The sequence below is a fragment of the Chelonia mydas genome, chromosome 4, assembly GCF_015237465.2.
Source record: "Chelonia mydas isolate rCheMyd1 chromosome 4, rCheMyd1.pri.v2, whole genome shotgun sequence".
Taxonomy (NCBI): domain Eukaryota; kingdom Metazoa; phylum Chordata; order Testudines; family Cheloniidae; genus Chelonia; species Chelonia mydas.
Window position 1 is genome coordinate 15,124,969 of NC_057852.1, and position 18,067 is coordinate 15,143,035.

Genomic DNA, 18,067 nt, shown 5'->3' on the forward strand with positions numbered 1-18,067 from the left:
GAGAATAAATCTCACACTGTCTGCCCGCCTACCTACTTTATATATCAGATACAGCCAGTCCAGTGACCTGCTTCAATGTGGAAGCAGTTCTCCACGATGATCAGGAAGGCTATTTTCCCCTTCTATGCAATTGGTTATGTGAATTATGTTTTTTTCCCCCTTCTTTCTCTGAAGTGTGAGATATTGGCTTACAATGTTGGATCTAAATGTCTCACATTCATATGCAGAGTGGTAGGAAGACCTCATTTCTTCTGCTTCAAACACTGAATGAACTCTGAATGAGAGCTCCCCTTGGAGGAAGTGACAGGAGGAAAGGAGTCTGGGGGAAGAGCAACCGGTGATCCTTTTTGCTTTGTGCACCATTCAGCCAATTTACTGCATTGTAGATACACTCCCTAGTCTGAGAAATGTGTATAGATGGTGGTGGTATCCATATGCTAAATTACATTTACCATGCATCTGTGGCTACTTTACCTGCACGCTGCTCCTTAATCCATCTCCACTGGGACTACTGCTAATATCCCAGTGCATGGCAACTTCAAATACCTACTGTATTAAAAACAAATCCTACCAGCTATCGAACTTTTTTTCTACTGAGATAGGACCCCTTCCCTGCTCCATGCCGCTCCCCACCCCAAAGTCACACTGGAATGAGGTGCACGATGAGATGCATTTAGTCCTGCCCCAGTGCCAGGTGTAGGGTCCAAGAGTGGGTGAGGGACTAAAAGGGCTAGTTTATACAAGGGGAAAGGGGAAGTTCCCAGTTTGCCTATGGGGTGGGCAGCACTATTTGTCTCTAGCTCTGAAATATGGAATTTCATGACCTAGCAGAACTTCTTAAAATAACATTATGTATAGAAAAATTTACTCCAGGTTGTTTTCCAAGATGGACGGTTAACAAAAGGAGTCTCTCTACAGTATTTAAAACTAACAATAGGTGTGTGCGCTCTGTTGGGCCTTATTTGGGATGACCAGTATGACTCTCTTGGCTGTCTCCCTTGGCATATGTGGCTATTCCCACTATATGCCAATAAAAGATACAATACCTCTCTCTCCATGTCTTGTGTTTACTTCTCTACATCCTGCTCTTTTAGAACTCCAGACTGCGGCTAGTATTCTAGTCCAAGACACAGATTACAAAACGATGAGAACCTTTATTATGAATCTTTAACAGTATCATATATTTTAAGCATCACATTTAATGGGGCCAAATCTACATATATTAGAATGATCACAACCATACAGAGTTTCTTTATTTTGTTAGCTTTTTCTCCTTTTCCTTCACTTTCTCAATCTTCTTTTCCTGACAGCGGATCATTGAAGACATTGCTGAAAATAGCATTGAGAATAGATCACTTGAATGCTGTGTATTGCTAGATCGCATTGAGCAGAAAACAACTCAAGCATCAGGTTTTGACACCTGCAGCTTATACAGCCAGCATATTACACAGGCAATGCTCTGTGTTTGCTGTGCCCTAAAGAAAACAAATGTGGCTTCCGCTTTAGTAGGCTGATGTTTTAGTACACAAAATAGGCCGCCTAATAAATGGATATTCCCTCAGCTTGGCTATACAGCTGTTTCATTTGGACCCAATGGCCTGAATTCATTACTGTAAGAAAGTAAATGGGGAAAACTCTATTGATTTCAAAGTTACTTTTTATGGGTTGTATTGAAATTGATTGAATTTTAAGTGACTCTGGGCCAATGTTTGTAAGGTGGCATTTGTTCTAATGCACATATGAGGGGTTATTTTAGTTCTGTATCTTTTATACAGCTGAGGTATAATACATTACTGTTACAGAAAACTTGCTGGTGTATCTAGTGGAAGTTAAACTAGAGCAAATACTGAAGGGAGATATGACCATTTACAGGAGCTGGCCCAAACTTTTCCCTGCTCGGTTTTTGTTTTATATAAATAATTTCATTAGAGTTTTATCAAACAAATTCCCATCATTCATGACTTTCACATAATTATATGATGTGTGGAAGCATTCATTTTCCAGGTCCATAAGCACAGAAGTGAAGGGGAAAGGGAAGATAATCAGAATATGGAGTAAGGAAAATATGCTGATAAAAGGAATTTCAGCACCCAGTGGTCTGCAGTCACTGAAGTTGATAGGAGTTTAGCTGGTTTCAATGCGAGTGGGAGCAGGATCAGGGCCTAATATGTCAGCTGTGGTCAGTGGGCTGGCTGAGACTGCAGGATTTCCCTGTTTTTAGAAAAAGGAATAGCTGTGGAGGATCAGCTATGGTCGTGTGGTCACTGCTGGTAAACGGTGATTTTGTTTTTAAATGAAGACTTCTATAAACAGAATAGCTTTCAATTTCCCTGAAGGGTCAACAGCTCTAGAAAATCCCATTTAATTGGTCACAGGAGCACATTACTGCACCCCTCAACAGCTGCCATGTTTGAAAGATTTAGGATCTCAGAGCTCATTAGAGTTAAAGGGCTGAGTACAGTACATTGTGGAGTTAATCTGTTTATTCTCCTAGGAGCTGGATAATGTGGAAGTGGCTATTAGTAAATCAGACACATCTAAACTGACAGGAATGGACAACTGTGGCCAGAGCTATGGCATGTACCACAAAGAGACAGTGGAGACTCCAGTACATTTCAAAATAAATACTAGTGATTTCAATAGAATAAATTCCAGTACCTTGGTTTTTCATCTGTAACGTTTCCACCAGGTTTTGTAGGTTTTCCATCTTGTTCTGTAGCTTCCTGCATGTGCTCCCACTGGTTTCCACAGGCTGAGAAGCTATTGAGAAATGATTAGTCACTATACTATTAGAGGTACAAAAATACATTATCAAACTAGTTGCTTTATATAGGAACCTTAAATTACAGACTTAGTTCTAAAATAAAGATTTCAAACAATTAGGATTACTTTGAATATCAAAGAGAAAATAAATGAGATGACGATGATTAACATCAGTTTTTGTAATTAATCATATTTCTATTTCAAGCAAGTCAAATTTTTTTAAATGCTATGTGGTTGTGTGAAGGGGGAAGGAGGAAAAAGTACTTTGTTAATAATAATACTTGTGCATAGAACTTTTCATTAGTAGATCTCAGAGCTCTTTTCACAAGAGGTCAGTATTATCCCCATTTTATAGATGGGGAAACTGAGGCACAGAACTGAAGTGACCTGCCCAAAGTCATCAAAGAGGCCAATAGCAGACATGGGGACAGAAGCCAGGTCTTCTCAGTTCCTGTACAGTGTTCCATCCACCAGCCCACACTGCCTCTGTTTGACTGACTGAACACTGATGTTCAGAAATAGACTTGAAATGTAAGGATGTAACAGCAGTAAACAAATTAGTAGTTGGCTAGTGTGGGATTCAGGTTGATCAGGAGGTGGATTATGGACTAGCCCAATTTAGCAGGTATAACAACACATGCAAATCAATGCTTTACAACTACGCAATCATAGTCTGTTTCACTCTGCAGCTGTGGCACCGGGTTAAACCACTTCTGGTCAGGAGCTGCACCATTCAGACCTGCTGCTCATGCTAAAATAAGGAGGGAAAGGGACAGGTAGATGGGGGTGGGGCAGAGATGCAGGCACACAGCTACACAGAAAAAGCATGGAATGTGGAACTTTTCATCTCTAGGTTACAGGTTTGAACTGAGCCAGGGCTGGCAGTGACTGAAAGTCATCCATGTCAGCTGGCTGGCTCGCGGTCTGTGTGAAATAAATTGGTGGGTTATGTGCAATTGCGACTGCAGAGGTGTCCACCCCACAAAATTCATCATTACACATGCAACTAATTACTTCCTGAGCAGAGAAACCCCTTCAGGGTTAAGGCACATTGGTGGCGGAAGCTGGTGCGGTTCTGTGGATAAATGGACTTGCATTTGTCCGACTGTCCCCTGGCAATGAGTGTGGAAGTGTCATGTGCTTATGTGCACCCGCCTCCTAGTTTTTAAACAAACAATAAACATGCAAAGTCTTGCAGGATTAGCCCACTAGTGTGTTTCGTTGCTGCAGAGCCAGTCAGCCCACCAACAGGAGCACAGCGATGTGAGCATTCAGCGCAAGGAGCATTCAGCATGGCTGTTTTTGCTAGGGCTCCTTTGAAAACACAGAGGAAAAAGCCTGAGGATTGCCAAATGTACAAGATAAAAACAACTGAGTGGGAAGTGTACTGTCAGGCTCCTAGGGGGAATTACAAATAGAGTAAGAAGAAAATGTAATAACTAACATATAGCTAGGGATCACTCCAAAGAGTAGTCTCGATCTGTTTTTTCACTGATGGCCCATTTATCTAGGGACTTTTTGATACAAGATTAATAAAGCACTCCAGGCAACCTGAGCCACTGGCAGGTGGCTAGTACACTAATGTTAAAATACACACTCTTCTACCAGTGTAGTGGTGGGATGAAAAGTTTGTTACTTTTACCGAAGATTTTACACATATATAAAAATGAGAGAGCGAGAGAGAGAGATGAGGTTACATCAGTTTTTCCACTAGGCCTTGGTATTTCTCAATACTTACCATAGGAAATCCCCTGACTATTGCAAATATCAAGACTAGTTAACTGCACATTTTATTTAATCAGATAAGGCAACTGACAAGTTTCTGGTTTAACTAGTAGGGGGCTCCATGGTTGAACTACCTATGCTTTTCCAAACTAGTTAGGGTCATTTCTGGGCAGGTGGATTTAGCTCTGTTCTACAAGCCATTCGTTTGGCTAAATCCTGTAAGCCTTTTTCCTCAGTCCTTAGGTAGGCAAAATTCCCACTGACTTCAATGGGATTGTGAAGGGATGAATGTATCCTTATTGCCAGATGGTAGAGGGATTAAATCCCTTCACCACATAGGAGAAAAGAATCTGCTTTGTCTCATAGCTTCCAGGCCTAGAGAAAAGAATCCTCCAGTTCTGGCCATTAAGATGTAGCCATAAAGGACCTAGCTAGACATCAGTTTTGGTGGTGGTTGATCTGTAAGGAGGCTATGTCCCTTTGGGATTTGCCTTGATGACAAATGATGATGATAAAGATGTGGAGATGTTTTGGGCTGGTTGGAAGATGCTGCGCTTTCTCCATGGACTAGGAAGAATAGAAAGGACTTGCAGTGAAGAAGAAGGTGAGGGTGGCTGGGTGGTGTTGGTGGCCTGAGGTCAGACGAGATGAACTGGTGGTCTCTTCTTGCCTTAAACTCTATGACTTGGAACTGGTTGTCCTGCAACCAAGGAGTCAACATTTTTGTGTGTTTGCTCCTGATGAAAGAAGAATCATTTGCTTTTATCTCATTGCCAAAAGGGAGAACCAGGACTGCTTTCAAAAACAACCCCCCCCTCCCCCCCCCCGCCAAATAGCCCAACAACAACACACTTACCAAAGGAGACCCCTTCTTTTCCCCCCATCCCTGCAAGGAAGAGCTGTTTGCTTATCTCCTACTGAGGAAGGAATAGGACCGTCTACCTGCCACAACAGGAATTTGCCAAAACTGTTCCCTGGCCGATGGAGAGAAGGAACTTGTTCATTTGAATTACCTTTTTGGTCATTTTTTTTTCCTCTTCAAGTGATCAGTGACTCCTTTCTTCCCAGGAATGTGGCAGCAAACTTCTTGTATGGAGTTTTGATTGGGTAATGACTTCACACTCTAGCCCTTCGTAAATTGTATATTGTTCTGATTTAATAAGGGAAGGTCGAGCCTTCCAGAATTTTTAATTCTGTATTTGATTTTCAAATACATTTATCTCCCTTTTCCTATGTTCTGCATTGTCAAGTACTAGTTTAGTTTCAGAAGCACTTTACAGTTTAATGTATATACAGCCAGAGTGGCATTTTTACAAGCACTCAATGTTGGTCTAACTCTGCTGCCATTGAAGTCAATGGGAGTTGACTTGAATGGTTAGGCCAACACTGATCACTTTTGAAAATCTCACCCTAATTGTTTTCTTTCAGTTTTGTTAATGTTCTGGTAACTTCTCATGCAGCTTTAATGGGATATAGTATTTTTCTTCACTTTCCATCCTAAACTGGTTCATAGTGTTAAGCATAGTCACTGTTAAACAGCAGCTGTGATACATGTCAGAGTTTATACAATACAGGAGGAGAAATATGTCTTAATGTGGATTGTCACAAGGTGGCCCTTCCTAAATGTGGAAGCGTTTTGTCTTTTAAATGCATGCAGTGTGAAGTGAGAAAATCGGTAATAACTGAGATGGATTTCAGTAAGGTGAGCTGTGTTGCGAACTCTAGAACACAGCTTTAAAATGGAACATCAAATACATTGGAACAAATGTGCATAATGGAATTATACTTACAAGAACTGGGAATGAAGGAGACATCTGTTTAAAAAGAAAAGGTCAACAATGTCATTTTGAGAATCACCCCTACTTTTATTGAGCGAAAGGGGAGGATTTAAATCGGGGGCGGAGGTGGAGGGGGAAACTACGGCCCATGGGCCGGATCCGGCCTGCCAGCCATTTTGAGCTGGCCCTCGAGTTCCTGCTGGGGAGATGGGTCTGGGGTTTGCCCTGCTGGGGCTGGCCCACCCTCTGGCGGTCCAGCCGGGGAGCAGGGTCGGGGGCCGCTCCATGCGGCTCCCAGAAGCTGCGGAATGGTCGCCCTCTGGCTTCTACGCGCTCCAATGGCCCCCTCAGGCGCTCCAATGGGAGCTGCAGGGGCGGTGCTTGCAGAGGGAGCAGTGTGCAGAACTGCCTGGCCATGCCTCTACGTAGGAGATGGAGAAGGGACATGCCGCTGCTTCTGGAAGCTGCTTGAGGTAAGCGCCACTTGGCGCCTACACCCCTGAGCCTCTCCCCATGCCGCATCCCTCTGCCCCAGCCCTGATCCCCCTCCCACCCTTTGAACTCCTTGGTCCCAGCCCAGAGCACCCTCCTGCACCCCCAAACTCCTCATCCCCAGCCCCACACCAGAGCCCACACCCCCAGCCGGAGCCCGCACCCCACTCCCCTGCCCCAGCTCGGAGCCCCCTTCCGCACTCTGAACTCCTAATTTCTGGCCTCACCCTGGAGCCCGCACCCCCAACCAGAGCCCTCACCCTCCACCCGTACCCCAGCTCCAATTTTCTGACATTCATGGCCCGCCATACAATTTTTATTCCCAGATGTGGCCCTTGGGCCAAAAAGTTTGACCACCCCTGATTTAAATAATTAAATATTAAAAAGGCAAGTATGAAAATAAATGTATTTCTGAACATTTAAAAACGTTACCCTCATGGACCACATAACATAACATCTGTGTATGGTGGTGTAACTTCACTGGTCTCTGTAGAAATACAGTTGGGATGAATTTAGCCTATTGTTTGTAATTCACTACCGTAGTGATTAGGGGAGAGAAAAAAGCCAGCAGAGTCCTCTTGATTGGAAGAAGGGGCCATACTTACTTTTCCGGGCAGTTGTAGCTTCTGGTGAGCTACTCTTCCTCAAAGATGGTCTATGGTCTGCTGAGGTACTAGGGACAGCCTTCAGGTCATCTAGCGGAGCAGTTAACAGTGAGTGCACTGGAGACCTATCTTTGTATCTCTCCTCCTGGGAGAACTTCTTTGGGGAAGAGGCATAACGAGGAGCAGCAGTGAAGACGGATGGACTGGCTAGAAAATCGACAAAGTGCCATTTGAATAAGCGCTCATCTTCTACCCTTAATGTGAGTTCTGCTATGCAATCATTTCATAATTCTGTTCTCTTCATTGCATTTTTTAATTCTTCCCATTTTCCATCAGCAGTCAACATAGCAGCACCTACCCTCTATTTAAGAGAACAGAGGGTATAACTTCTTTGCAAGTCACATGCAGTATTGATGCACGGATTGTCAACTGGAAGATGGCTTGTACCCCTAGAAGAGCATGGCCAAGTGTATTTCTGCTGACTACTTGTGTCTGGCACCCTTGGAGAACACCTGATTTTCAACAATTCAGACAGGAGTTTCAAGGTTGCTCACCAACCCAGTTCTTGCTTTACCTTCTGCCTAGCTACTTAGGAGAAGGCTTAGGACAATATTTTCAACATTGGGTGCCCAAAATTTATATGGAGGCATCTAAATAAAAATGACCTGATTGTAAGAGGTGCTGAGTAACCCTTACTCCAAATGAAGTCAATGGGAGGTGCCATTACTCAGCATCTCTGAAAATCCGGTCCCTTATTTGGTTGCCTAAATATGGAATTAGAAGCCTAAATGTAGGCACCCAAGTTTGAAAATGTTGCTTTGTAACTATGTAAGACCACTACTGTTAACAAATACCTGTTATGGAAATTTATTTTGTCAAGTGGAAGATATTCATGGAGAAAACCATAATAAACACAGTAATTTGCTGAAATCACTCTAAACTGGGAAAACAGCTAACTGGAAAGCCCTCCTCATCTTTTCAATTCTTAGTACATGTGCTGATGTCACTCTCAGTAGAACTAACCTATTAACAGTAAAACGCATATGATGAAGCACAGTGATAAGTGCTTTACAGATTTTGTAAATAGCTCCTGCTAAGAGACACTTGTAAAAGTTACCTATGAAAATACACTTGTTTCCTGCCTCTATACAATTCTGCTCTGTCCCAAGCCATGCCTACTTGAAACATGCATTCTTTAGTGCAGCCCGGGAAAACTCACCAGGGGGTGTGAAAGACAGGGTAACGGTTTGGTCCTCAAGATCCGAAACATGTAAAGTTAAAGGCTCCCTGCAAGCAAAACAAGGGCAAGACTAGCATTCTATTCTGAAAGTGCCAGGCTGAGATTTCACTAGAGTAGCTAATCTCCACAATGAGAAAGTGAAGAGTTGCATGCATTCTAGAAGTCTCATACACATACATGAAGGTAAATGGTGTATACAGGGTTCAAATGGGCTTACTTGGAAGAATGAAAGAACCATTATGGCCTTCTCATGCATTTAATTCTCATGCAATTTTTAGCATAATGTTAAAGCTAATGGTTCAGCCTCACACCTGGGTGTAGGTCAGTCCGTCACTGGGGAAAACTGTACAGGTGCAATGTGGCCACAACCTCTCTCCCCACAGAGGAACGCTGGGGGGTGAGAAAGTGTAGCCCAGCAGAGGGTGATGTTGGCTGGAGAGCAGGAGATGCTTACATTGCTGAGAGATGTCAAAATGTACCACATTTAGTGAGCTGCCCCATATAGATATTTACGTGCCCTCCATAAACATAGTATCCGAGAGTCTCTACTGATGACTTGACTGCAACTTAAAGCTGCATGCCCCCAGCTATGTTAGTACCACAGTTTGAGTGCTTCGGGCTTGATCCAATGTCAGCTGAGGTCAATTTAAGTTTTTCCCACTGACTTCAGTGGGCTCTGAATCAGGCTCTTGTACAATATGGAGATTTCTGACTTTTGTATAGGTCCATATATTTAGAATACTGGGTGTAGTATGTTATATAAAAGGGTTAACATATATAATTGCAGTCAGTCCACAGAGCGGAAACAAAACAAATAGAATAGTAAGGAAAACACACCACACAAGCTCTACCAGGAGAGTAACCAGTGGCCCAAACCCTGAAGTCCTTGCTGAGGTTTTACTCCAGTCTTAATTCCCAGGGAGAGTTTTGCCTGCATAAGGATGGAGTAAAGACTAAGGTGCTGATCTTGCAGCGGGTTCCATGTGGACTGACTTCTGTGCCCAGGAGGGCCCTGCCGAAGTCAGTGTGGCACCAGGCAAAGATAGGGGTCAGTCTACAATGGAGCTTCATTAGATTGGATGGAGCTTTGCCTGGGTACAGGGAGTCTGTCCACACAAAACAAATTGCAGGAGCAGGGTCTTACTGCGGACTTTAGGGTTAAACCCAGTCAGAAATACAATTGCCAGAGCTGTGCAGTAATCTTGCTGTAGAATTCATACTGTAAGTGGGGAGGATTGCACAGAGGCTAAATGAGTATAACTCCAGCATAGTGACATAAATAGGTGATGATGCTAACACAACAAAACATTGACATGAAAAGCTTATTTCAACGTTTATGCACCAGCTACTTCAGTGCTTTGGATATTGGCAGCATTTGAGTGGTAATCCTTTTCCATTTAACAGTGCTATTGTATAAATAGTACATGCAATAGTTGTTTTAATTAGGGCATACATTTTATGAAAGGACAACGTAACAACACTGGTAGTTGTTCCATACATATGTCATAATGTTCTATGTAAGCAGTAATGACAAGCATTCTGTTTAAGATAAATTTACTATACACAGTGGGCTACATGCATTCCTGGTGTAACAGTCATAGATTTACTCCTGGCTGTCTGTGGCACAGTGTATTTGTTCAGGTTCACATCTAGGTATGCTTTCCCGCTTTTGAGTTTTCCTTGTTTGAGGACTCTTATCTTACTAGTAATAAGGCAGGTAGCATGCTATGAGACAGTGAGATCAACATGCATGCTCTGATGTTGGGGTTACATGAAGTATAGATATGTAGCAATTCAATTGCAATACACCCATTAAAAACAACAAAGTGGCTGTTTTTTTTTTGTACTCATGCATATTTATATTCACCGATCATTTTATCAAATAATAACCTACTGCTAATTATTTTCTCTTGACCTTTTGACAAAGACTGGTTATTTTATGGCAGCAAAAAAGGAAAAATTGAGGACAAACTACTGCTTTGTCACAGAAAATAGATTGATGAATCTGGCCGGAAGGCTTTACAAAGATAAAAACATAGCCTATAAACCAGCACTGAGATTTTTAATTCAGTAGCAATGCACGGTGAATACTAGAACAGAGAAAGCAGATGATTGCATCAGTCATTTCATAGGATGAATCAGTGTATAGATTGAGAACTGATTTACTGTATTACTATTGTCAACTGAAAAATAAGGGGTTTGTTTTGCAAATGGTGTGGCAAGAAGGACTGGTACATGCCTTCCAACCAGTGTCTGGAAAACTAGATGAGATAACCTTGCTTTCTGATATTATTATCCTAGTGTTTTATTTGAAAGGAAGTTCCTTTATTGTTTTTTCTCTCAACTATGATTTAGGGCTAGATTCCAATGACCTAAGTCATGCTGAATAGTACCTTACTCTGCAAACAGTCCCATTTTAAATCAACAGGACCACTTGTCGAGTAAGGTGTCACCTAACATGAGGAGGGGTATCAGAATCTGGCTCTAAATGGATTTCTGGAAATATGAAATTGGTTCATGATTTCTGGATTCCTCTGGTTTTCTGGCTTTCTGTGTCTTGGTGCTAACATACTATTACTCTGATTTTCAGAGATGCAGAGCTCCTGCTGATTTAAATGGGATTTGTAGCATATCTGAAATTCAGGTCATTAGTACCTGGCATTTTAAGTCTACAACAAGCACTTCTGGGGCCTATTTCTGAAGCAGAATCACCATGAGGAGCCACTAGTCCACACTAACAACAATCATTTAAATATCATTGCAGCAACTTCATAATGCCACACAGGTTTTAATGGAACTAATTTATTCCTGGTGTGGTGGCACTGATTTTAGTGGGGTTGAACCAGGTGTAAATCAGCACTCATTTGGCCTGATCATATTTGTTATGCTCTTTCTAAGAAGCATCCTGACAGTGCTTCACATATAATACAGCATTGAAAAGCACAGGAATAACTCAATTTAACAAATCCTTCCCATCCTAGAAAATAAGTAACAAAGAGATAGTGAGATCAACATGCACGCTCTGATAGTGTTGGGGTGACACACAGGGAACTCAGTTAGGTGACATCACTTCTCACCTGCTGAAAGTATCCTGCCCCAAGCCGCCTTCAGGAGCGGAGTCCCTCACGGCAGTATCTCTGTATGAAAAGACATAGGCCAGTTAGAATCCCTTGAAGCATTACCATCAGGACTGCTAGATTTCCCAGGATTCCCAAGATGCAGCAGTACACATCCTGATATGAAGAAAAAATTGCTAATGTTATATGCATTCATCAAGACGTTTACACATTAGAACGGAAGTTGGGGGACTGTCACAGGTTGGCTGCCCTTTGTGGCTCGGTCTACGCTGCCGCTGGGATGAGCTTCCCAATGGGGATAGACAGACAAGCTAGCTCCGCTCGAGCTAGCATGCTAAAAACAGCAGTGTGGCCACTGCAGCATGGACAGCAGCTCAAGCTAGGCACCCAAGTCCAAACCTACCTGACCTTCTGGACCCATACTTGGGTAGGTAGCCCAAACCATCACCTGTGTCACCCTGGCCACACTGCCATTTTTAGTATGCTAGTTTAAGCTGCGCTTCCACATCTACCCATCCATAGCATGCTCCCTACTGCAGTGTAGACATACCCTTAAGGGGGGGTTGGGCTCAACTATGCCAGTGACCTAGCAGCTGTCTGTGAGCTGGTCCTGATTTGGCAACTTAATTATACCTAGTGGCCCCAGCTGTGAAAGGGTCAGGAAGAGACTAGATAAGGAGGAAGGAGAACTCAATTAGGGAGGACCTAGGACAGAGCTGGTAGGAAGTACCCACTGCCTGGGAGGAGTCAGGGGAAGCAGACTGAAGAAGGCAGCAGTGACAGAATTAATCCCTGTGGTGGGGCCTAGAAAAGGGACAAGGTACAGAGAGGCAGTCCTGGAGGAGGTTGGCATTCTGGCAGAGCAAACACGAACTGGGAGGACCTAGGGAGAAGCCAGAGGCCTGGGAACCAGCAGAGAGGCTGTGTTAAGCACAGGCCACAGGGAAGCAGCACCAGGGGCTTTGAGGTTGGAAGTGTCCCAGGGAAACTGGCGGGTAGGGTTAGCTCAGTGGTTTGAGGATTGCCCTACTAAACCCAAGATTGTGAGTTCAATCCTTAAGGGAGCCATTTAGGGATCTGGGGCAAAAATTGGGGATTGGCCCTGCTTTGAGCAGAGGGTGGGACTAGATGACCTCCTGAGGTCCCTTCCAATCCTGATATTCTATGAAACAGCTGCCCATCGGAAGAAGCAGACCTAGCTGTTTAATTCAGGGTCCCTGGGCTGGAGCCCACCTTCAAGACCTGAGGAAGAGGTGTGCAACTCCAACATAAAGACTACCGAGCCCAGGCTGAGGACTGAGCCTAAAGCGTGGGATGAGGAATAGCCCAAGTGAGGGCAGAAAGATCTCTGATGGTGGGACATTTTTGGACTTTAGTTGTACTTCTGTCATCCTGGAAGGGGTCTGGACTAGAAAGGACTCAGAGAGCTGACTCACAGATAGAATTAGGCCATTGCAGGGCCAAAGCGGTGACCAACGGGGGCACAAGAGGTGAAGACCCCGCAGGGCCTTGACCTGATGCCAGAGGTGCTATGGTGGTGAGTTCAACTGCTCACAGGCCCCCTTAACATTTCCTCTTTGCACCTGTAGCAGCTGCCTCTCAGGGCTTGGTGGGTGTATCGTGACAGAGTATGGAACCCACTGTCCTTCCCACCTTCAGCAAGCTTACAGCACAGGCTGGTTTTTCACAATAGCTACTTTGGAAACTATTAATAGGTTCCATCCCGGAACTTGGTATTTCCCAGCGCTTCCTTCCCTGGCTACAGCCTCACAAATCTGCCTGCAGCCCGAGCTTTCCACGGGGAATGGGGGCATGCGGCGTCTGGGCCCTCAGTGCCAGGGCAGGGCACAGCCCAGAGAGCATGCAAGGAAAGATACTATGCAGTGGAATCTACTGTATTAAGCTCCTATTTCATCCAGTGATATCCAATAACTCCCATGGATTACAACTCCCATAGTATGAATTCCTGCCTTTTCCCAATCTGGTCTCAATTATCAGCCACTGTAAAGTTCTTATTGCACAGAAGTGTTAGATTAGATTGTGGACCACGCATCTGGGTCAATTTCCAGAACCTACCAAGGACACGGATTGATTTAAAGTGTCAGGTTTGGGAGGTTTCTTGGCTGTGACCTAGAGAAGCAAAATGTTGATTAAATTTTGGAGCTTCACAGAAACACTCCCTTTCCATCACCAGCCCGGCTACCATGATTGCATCCAGGCCGAAAGCCCATTCTATCAGGTATTTTACTCATAAAGCACCACCTCTTCTCCATCAAGGCACTGGAGGAGAAAACTATCCACATAAATAAACGCTTTCCTGCAATCCAGATCTTCAAAAAGTCAGTTCTATCCCAGCTGGAGAGAAGCATATTGTTCCATCTGTCCATATGCCCTTTTTTTTTCTTTTAGCAAAAGATCTGTATTCAATTAATGTAACTTCCCTAAAAAAGGAGCCATGTTCACTCCCAGGGATTTCTGTAACGTCCTGAGGATGACACCTTCAGATTCTTTATTGGGGTTTGAAACAAGCAAAAAAGAGACTGCCCTTGGCTAATCCTTACCAGGCTTTGCACTGAGCCTGGAGCGTATTGGAAAAGGGTTTTGGGGTTTAATCAGGATTGTATGAATACCTATGAGGTGCAGACCCGATCAACAGAGCTCACAGATATGTGCCACACTAATGTATCTCAGTGCTTTGATATTAAAAGAACTTCCAGTCACCTGGAACACAATACCAGGGATTTTCTTCACTATCTTTAAACCTATCTTGCTAATCAACTCTACTGCCCATTGTTTTCCAAAAGCTAGTCCCTCTGGTTTTACTGTATTCAGGGATTCCCAGGCCAGAAGAGACCTCTGTGAACATCTAGGTAAAACACAGGCCACAGACTTTGCCAAAATAATTTCTAGAACATATCTTTTGAAAAACATCCATCTTGAGTTTAAAATTGTCAGTAATAGAGAATTCACCATGACCCTTGGTAAATTGTTCCACTGGTTAATTACTCTCATAATTAAACATTTACACCTTATTTCCAGTCTGAATTTGTCTAGCTTCAGCTTCCAGCCATTGGATCCTATTGTACCTTTCTCTGCTAGATTGAAAAGCCCATTATTAAATATTTGTTCCCCATGTAGGTACTAAATCAAGTCACCCCTTAACCTTCTCTTTGTTAAGCTAAATAGATTGAGTTCCTTGAGTCTATCACTATAAGGCAGGTCTAAGCCTTTAATGATTCTTTTGGCTCTTTTCTGAACCCTCTCCAATTTATCAACATCCTTCTTGAACTGTGGGCACCAGAACTTGACACAGCATTCCAGCAGTGGTTGGACCTGTGCCATACACAGAAGTATACTTTAGCTGTATTAAAACACACATTGTTTGTGCCATTTTCCAAGCGATCCAGATCACTGTGAATCAGTGCCCTGTACTCTTCATTATTTACCACTCCTCCAATTTTTGTTTCATTTGCAAAATTTATCAGTGATGATTTTTATGTTTTCTTCCAGGTCATTGATAAAAACATTAAATACCATAGGGCCAAGAACTGATCCCTCTGAGACCCCACAGGAAACACACCTGCTTGATGACAATTCCCTATTTACAGTTACATTCTGAGACCTATCAGTTATCCAGTTTAGTCCATTTAATGTGTGCCATGTTAATCTTATATGGTTCTGTTTTTTTACTAAAACTATAATGTGGTACCAAGCAAACATCTTAGAGAAGTCTATGAGGTTAACACTATTACCTTTATCAACCAATTTATATTCTCATAAATAAATCAAGCTAGTCTGACAGGTTCTATTTTCTATAAAACCATATTCATTGGCATAAATTACATTACGCTCTCATTTTTTTAAATTGAGTCCCATGTCAGTCATTCCATTATCTTGCCCAGGATTGATGTCAGGCTAACAAGCCTATAATTACCTGGGTCATCCCATTTACCCTTTTTAAAAATTGGCACAACATTAGCTTTCCTCTAGTCTTCTGGAACTTCCTCATTGTTCCAAGACTTATTGAAAATCAATATGAATGGTTCAGTGAGCTTAACAGCCAGCTCTTTTAAACTTCTTGGAAGCAAGTTATCTGGACCTGCTGATCTAAAAATGTTTAGCGTTAGTAGCTTCTATTTAACATCCTCCAGAGAAACAAGTAGACTAATTCCCGGATTATTGGTCAAAGTCTGGGACATTCTCGGTCAAATGACAATGTTTCTTACTTGCTGTATATATCCTGTCGCAAGCTGCATGTAACAGCAGGTTCTCTACTTGCAGCATCCCTGTATGGGGGAAAATGTACCACAGTTAACAATATCAAGAAAAGCACTACTTTGAGGATTGGCAGATACAGTCATTTTCTGAGGGATAATTAGTTCTGGAAAAGATTCTCCAGTCCTCATGTCAACTCACATGGGGAACACAGTATCACACAGGAGAGAGAAAACGGTGAACAAATCTTTCCAAAGAAACTGTTCCTTACAAAATGTCAAAGATTCACTGGTCCTTTTGCTAGACGTTGAAAACCATTTCTTGAACTCATGGCTGAATTAGCAACAAAGAAAACAATGGCTTATCCACTATAAAAATATAACACAGACACTCATTATAAGCCAGACATTGGCAATTCAGCACTGTTGATTGCCCTGTGTTCTGAAACATTCTTCTCTTATTATGATTAAGGCCCTGTCAAATTCATGGCCATGAAAAACACATCATGGACCGTGAAATCTGGTCGTCCCCCATGGTGAAATCTCGTCTTCTAATGATTCTACCCTATACTATACAGATTTCAGGGGGGAGACCAACGTTTCTCAAATTGGGGGTTCTGACCCAAAAGGGAGTTGCTGGGGGGGTCGCTATATTGTCACCCTTTCTTCTACGCTGACTTCAGAGTTGGGTGGCCAGAGAGCAGCAGCTGTTGGCCAGGTGCCCAGCTACCAAGGCAGCGCCCCGCCAGCAGCAGTACAAAAGTAAGGGTGGTAGCACCATACCATGCCATCATTACTTCTGCGCTGGTGCTGGTGGTGACTCTGCCTTTAGAGCTGGGCCCCCGGCCAGCAGCCACCGCTGCCCCGCTCTGAAAGCGGCACCGCTGCCAGCAGCAGCGCAGAAGAAAGGGTGGCAGTACTGCCCCCCCCGCCATAATAACCTTGCAACTCCCCCGCCCCCACCCAACTCCTTTTTGCCTCAAGACCCCTACAATTACAACACTGTGAAATTTCAGATTTAAGTAGCTGAAATAATGAAATTTACAATTTTTAAAATCTATGACCGTGAAATTGACCAAAATGGACCGTGCATTTGGTAGGGCCCTCATTACGACTGTCCAGACTCTCAAAAGGTTTGATGCTGACGACGCTGATTTCTGGTTCAATAAAAAACAGCTACTCTACCCAAACAGTAAAAAAGCGTGAGAATGGGATGTTTGGCATATGAGACTGATCTGACAAAGCCCCAGTTTTACATACAATGGGAGAAAAATAATTCTTGAAATAAGGAATATATTCTAATGCAAAATCATGAATGATGATCATCTTTACAAACTCTCTCTATTTCTGGATCCAGAGCATCAGGCTTTTACAAGTGATGCTGGTTTTGATTTTTTGTTTAACGTGATCTATGAAGTCATGGTAGTATGTTAAGAGAAACCACTCGCCTGTCTCCCACATGATAGGATACTTCCATAATACAGAAGAAGGGAGTTCACAAATGATCATAAAATCTGAAATGCTTACATGAAAAGTAAATAAACAAGACATCACTGGGCTGCAAATGATGCAGTCATTTTCTAGTTCCACTACCATCATAGCCATATATCATCCTTAGCCTGTGATGTGGATTCATTAGACCATGGCGCAGATACCTTGCCTATCTTTTTAATTTGGGTCACCATTCTCCTTCTGCACTCTTATAAGCAACCACTACTCCAGCAGCTTTTGAATAAGGGCTGTTGCATGAGCAATATGGCTAATTTCACTGGATACCTTGAGTTCACTTCTAAACCCAGGTTTCCTGCACAACAGCATCCTGCACTGCCCCCAAAGCACTTGAGTGGCCAGATTTTCGTTTCAGAAGGCTATATACATCCAGAGTAATTTACATTTTTCTTACATTGTGTTTCTCAAGGTGGCTAAAGATAACTCTCTCCTGCCATCGCTGTCATTCTTACTGAGAACCATGGAGGGGATCTCATCAATCGTATTTCTTAATTCCTGGAGAAGCCGCTTTAAATCTCGCAGTGGGTCCTCCTTCACAATGGCTGGCTTGGGTGGCATCTGAATTAAATATTCATTTATAAAATAAATGTTTAAAATGGCATTTTGCTGTCCAGAACCTATATATATCCAGCTAAATACAGACATTTCTTTTTTGTTCTCAATT

At 43.0% G+C, this 18,067-nt stretch overlaps 1 protein-coding gene across 1 annotated transcript in view; it reads right to left on the reverse strand.

The window, feature by feature from the left end:
* Positions 1-1,193: 1,193 nt before the first annotated feature.
* CCDC158 (coiled-coil domain containing 158) overlaps positions 1,194-18,067 on the reverse strand; it is a 68,931-nt gene continuing 52,057 nt past the window's right edge. Inside the window, exons 19-26 of the mRNA XM_037896721.2 lie at positions 17,798-17,961; positions 15,907-15,966; positions 11,681-11,740; positions 8,583-8,650; positions 7,364-7,570; positions 6,279-6,302; positions 2,659-2,760; positions 1,194-1,329 (exon numbers count right to left, since the gene is read on the reverse strand). Coding sequence (XP_037752649.1) covers positions 1,253-1,329; positions 2,659-2,760; positions 6,279-6,302; positions 7,364-7,570; positions 8,583-8,650; positions 11,681-11,740; positions 15,907-15,966; positions 17,798-17,961 — 762 coding nt within the window. The 3' untranslated portion in view covers positions 1,194-1,252. The remainder of the gene's footprint in view (positions 1,330-2,658; positions 2,761-6,278; positions 6,303-7,363; positions 7,571-8,582; positions 8,651-11,680; positions 11,741-15,906; positions 15,967-17,797; positions 17,962-18,067) is intronic.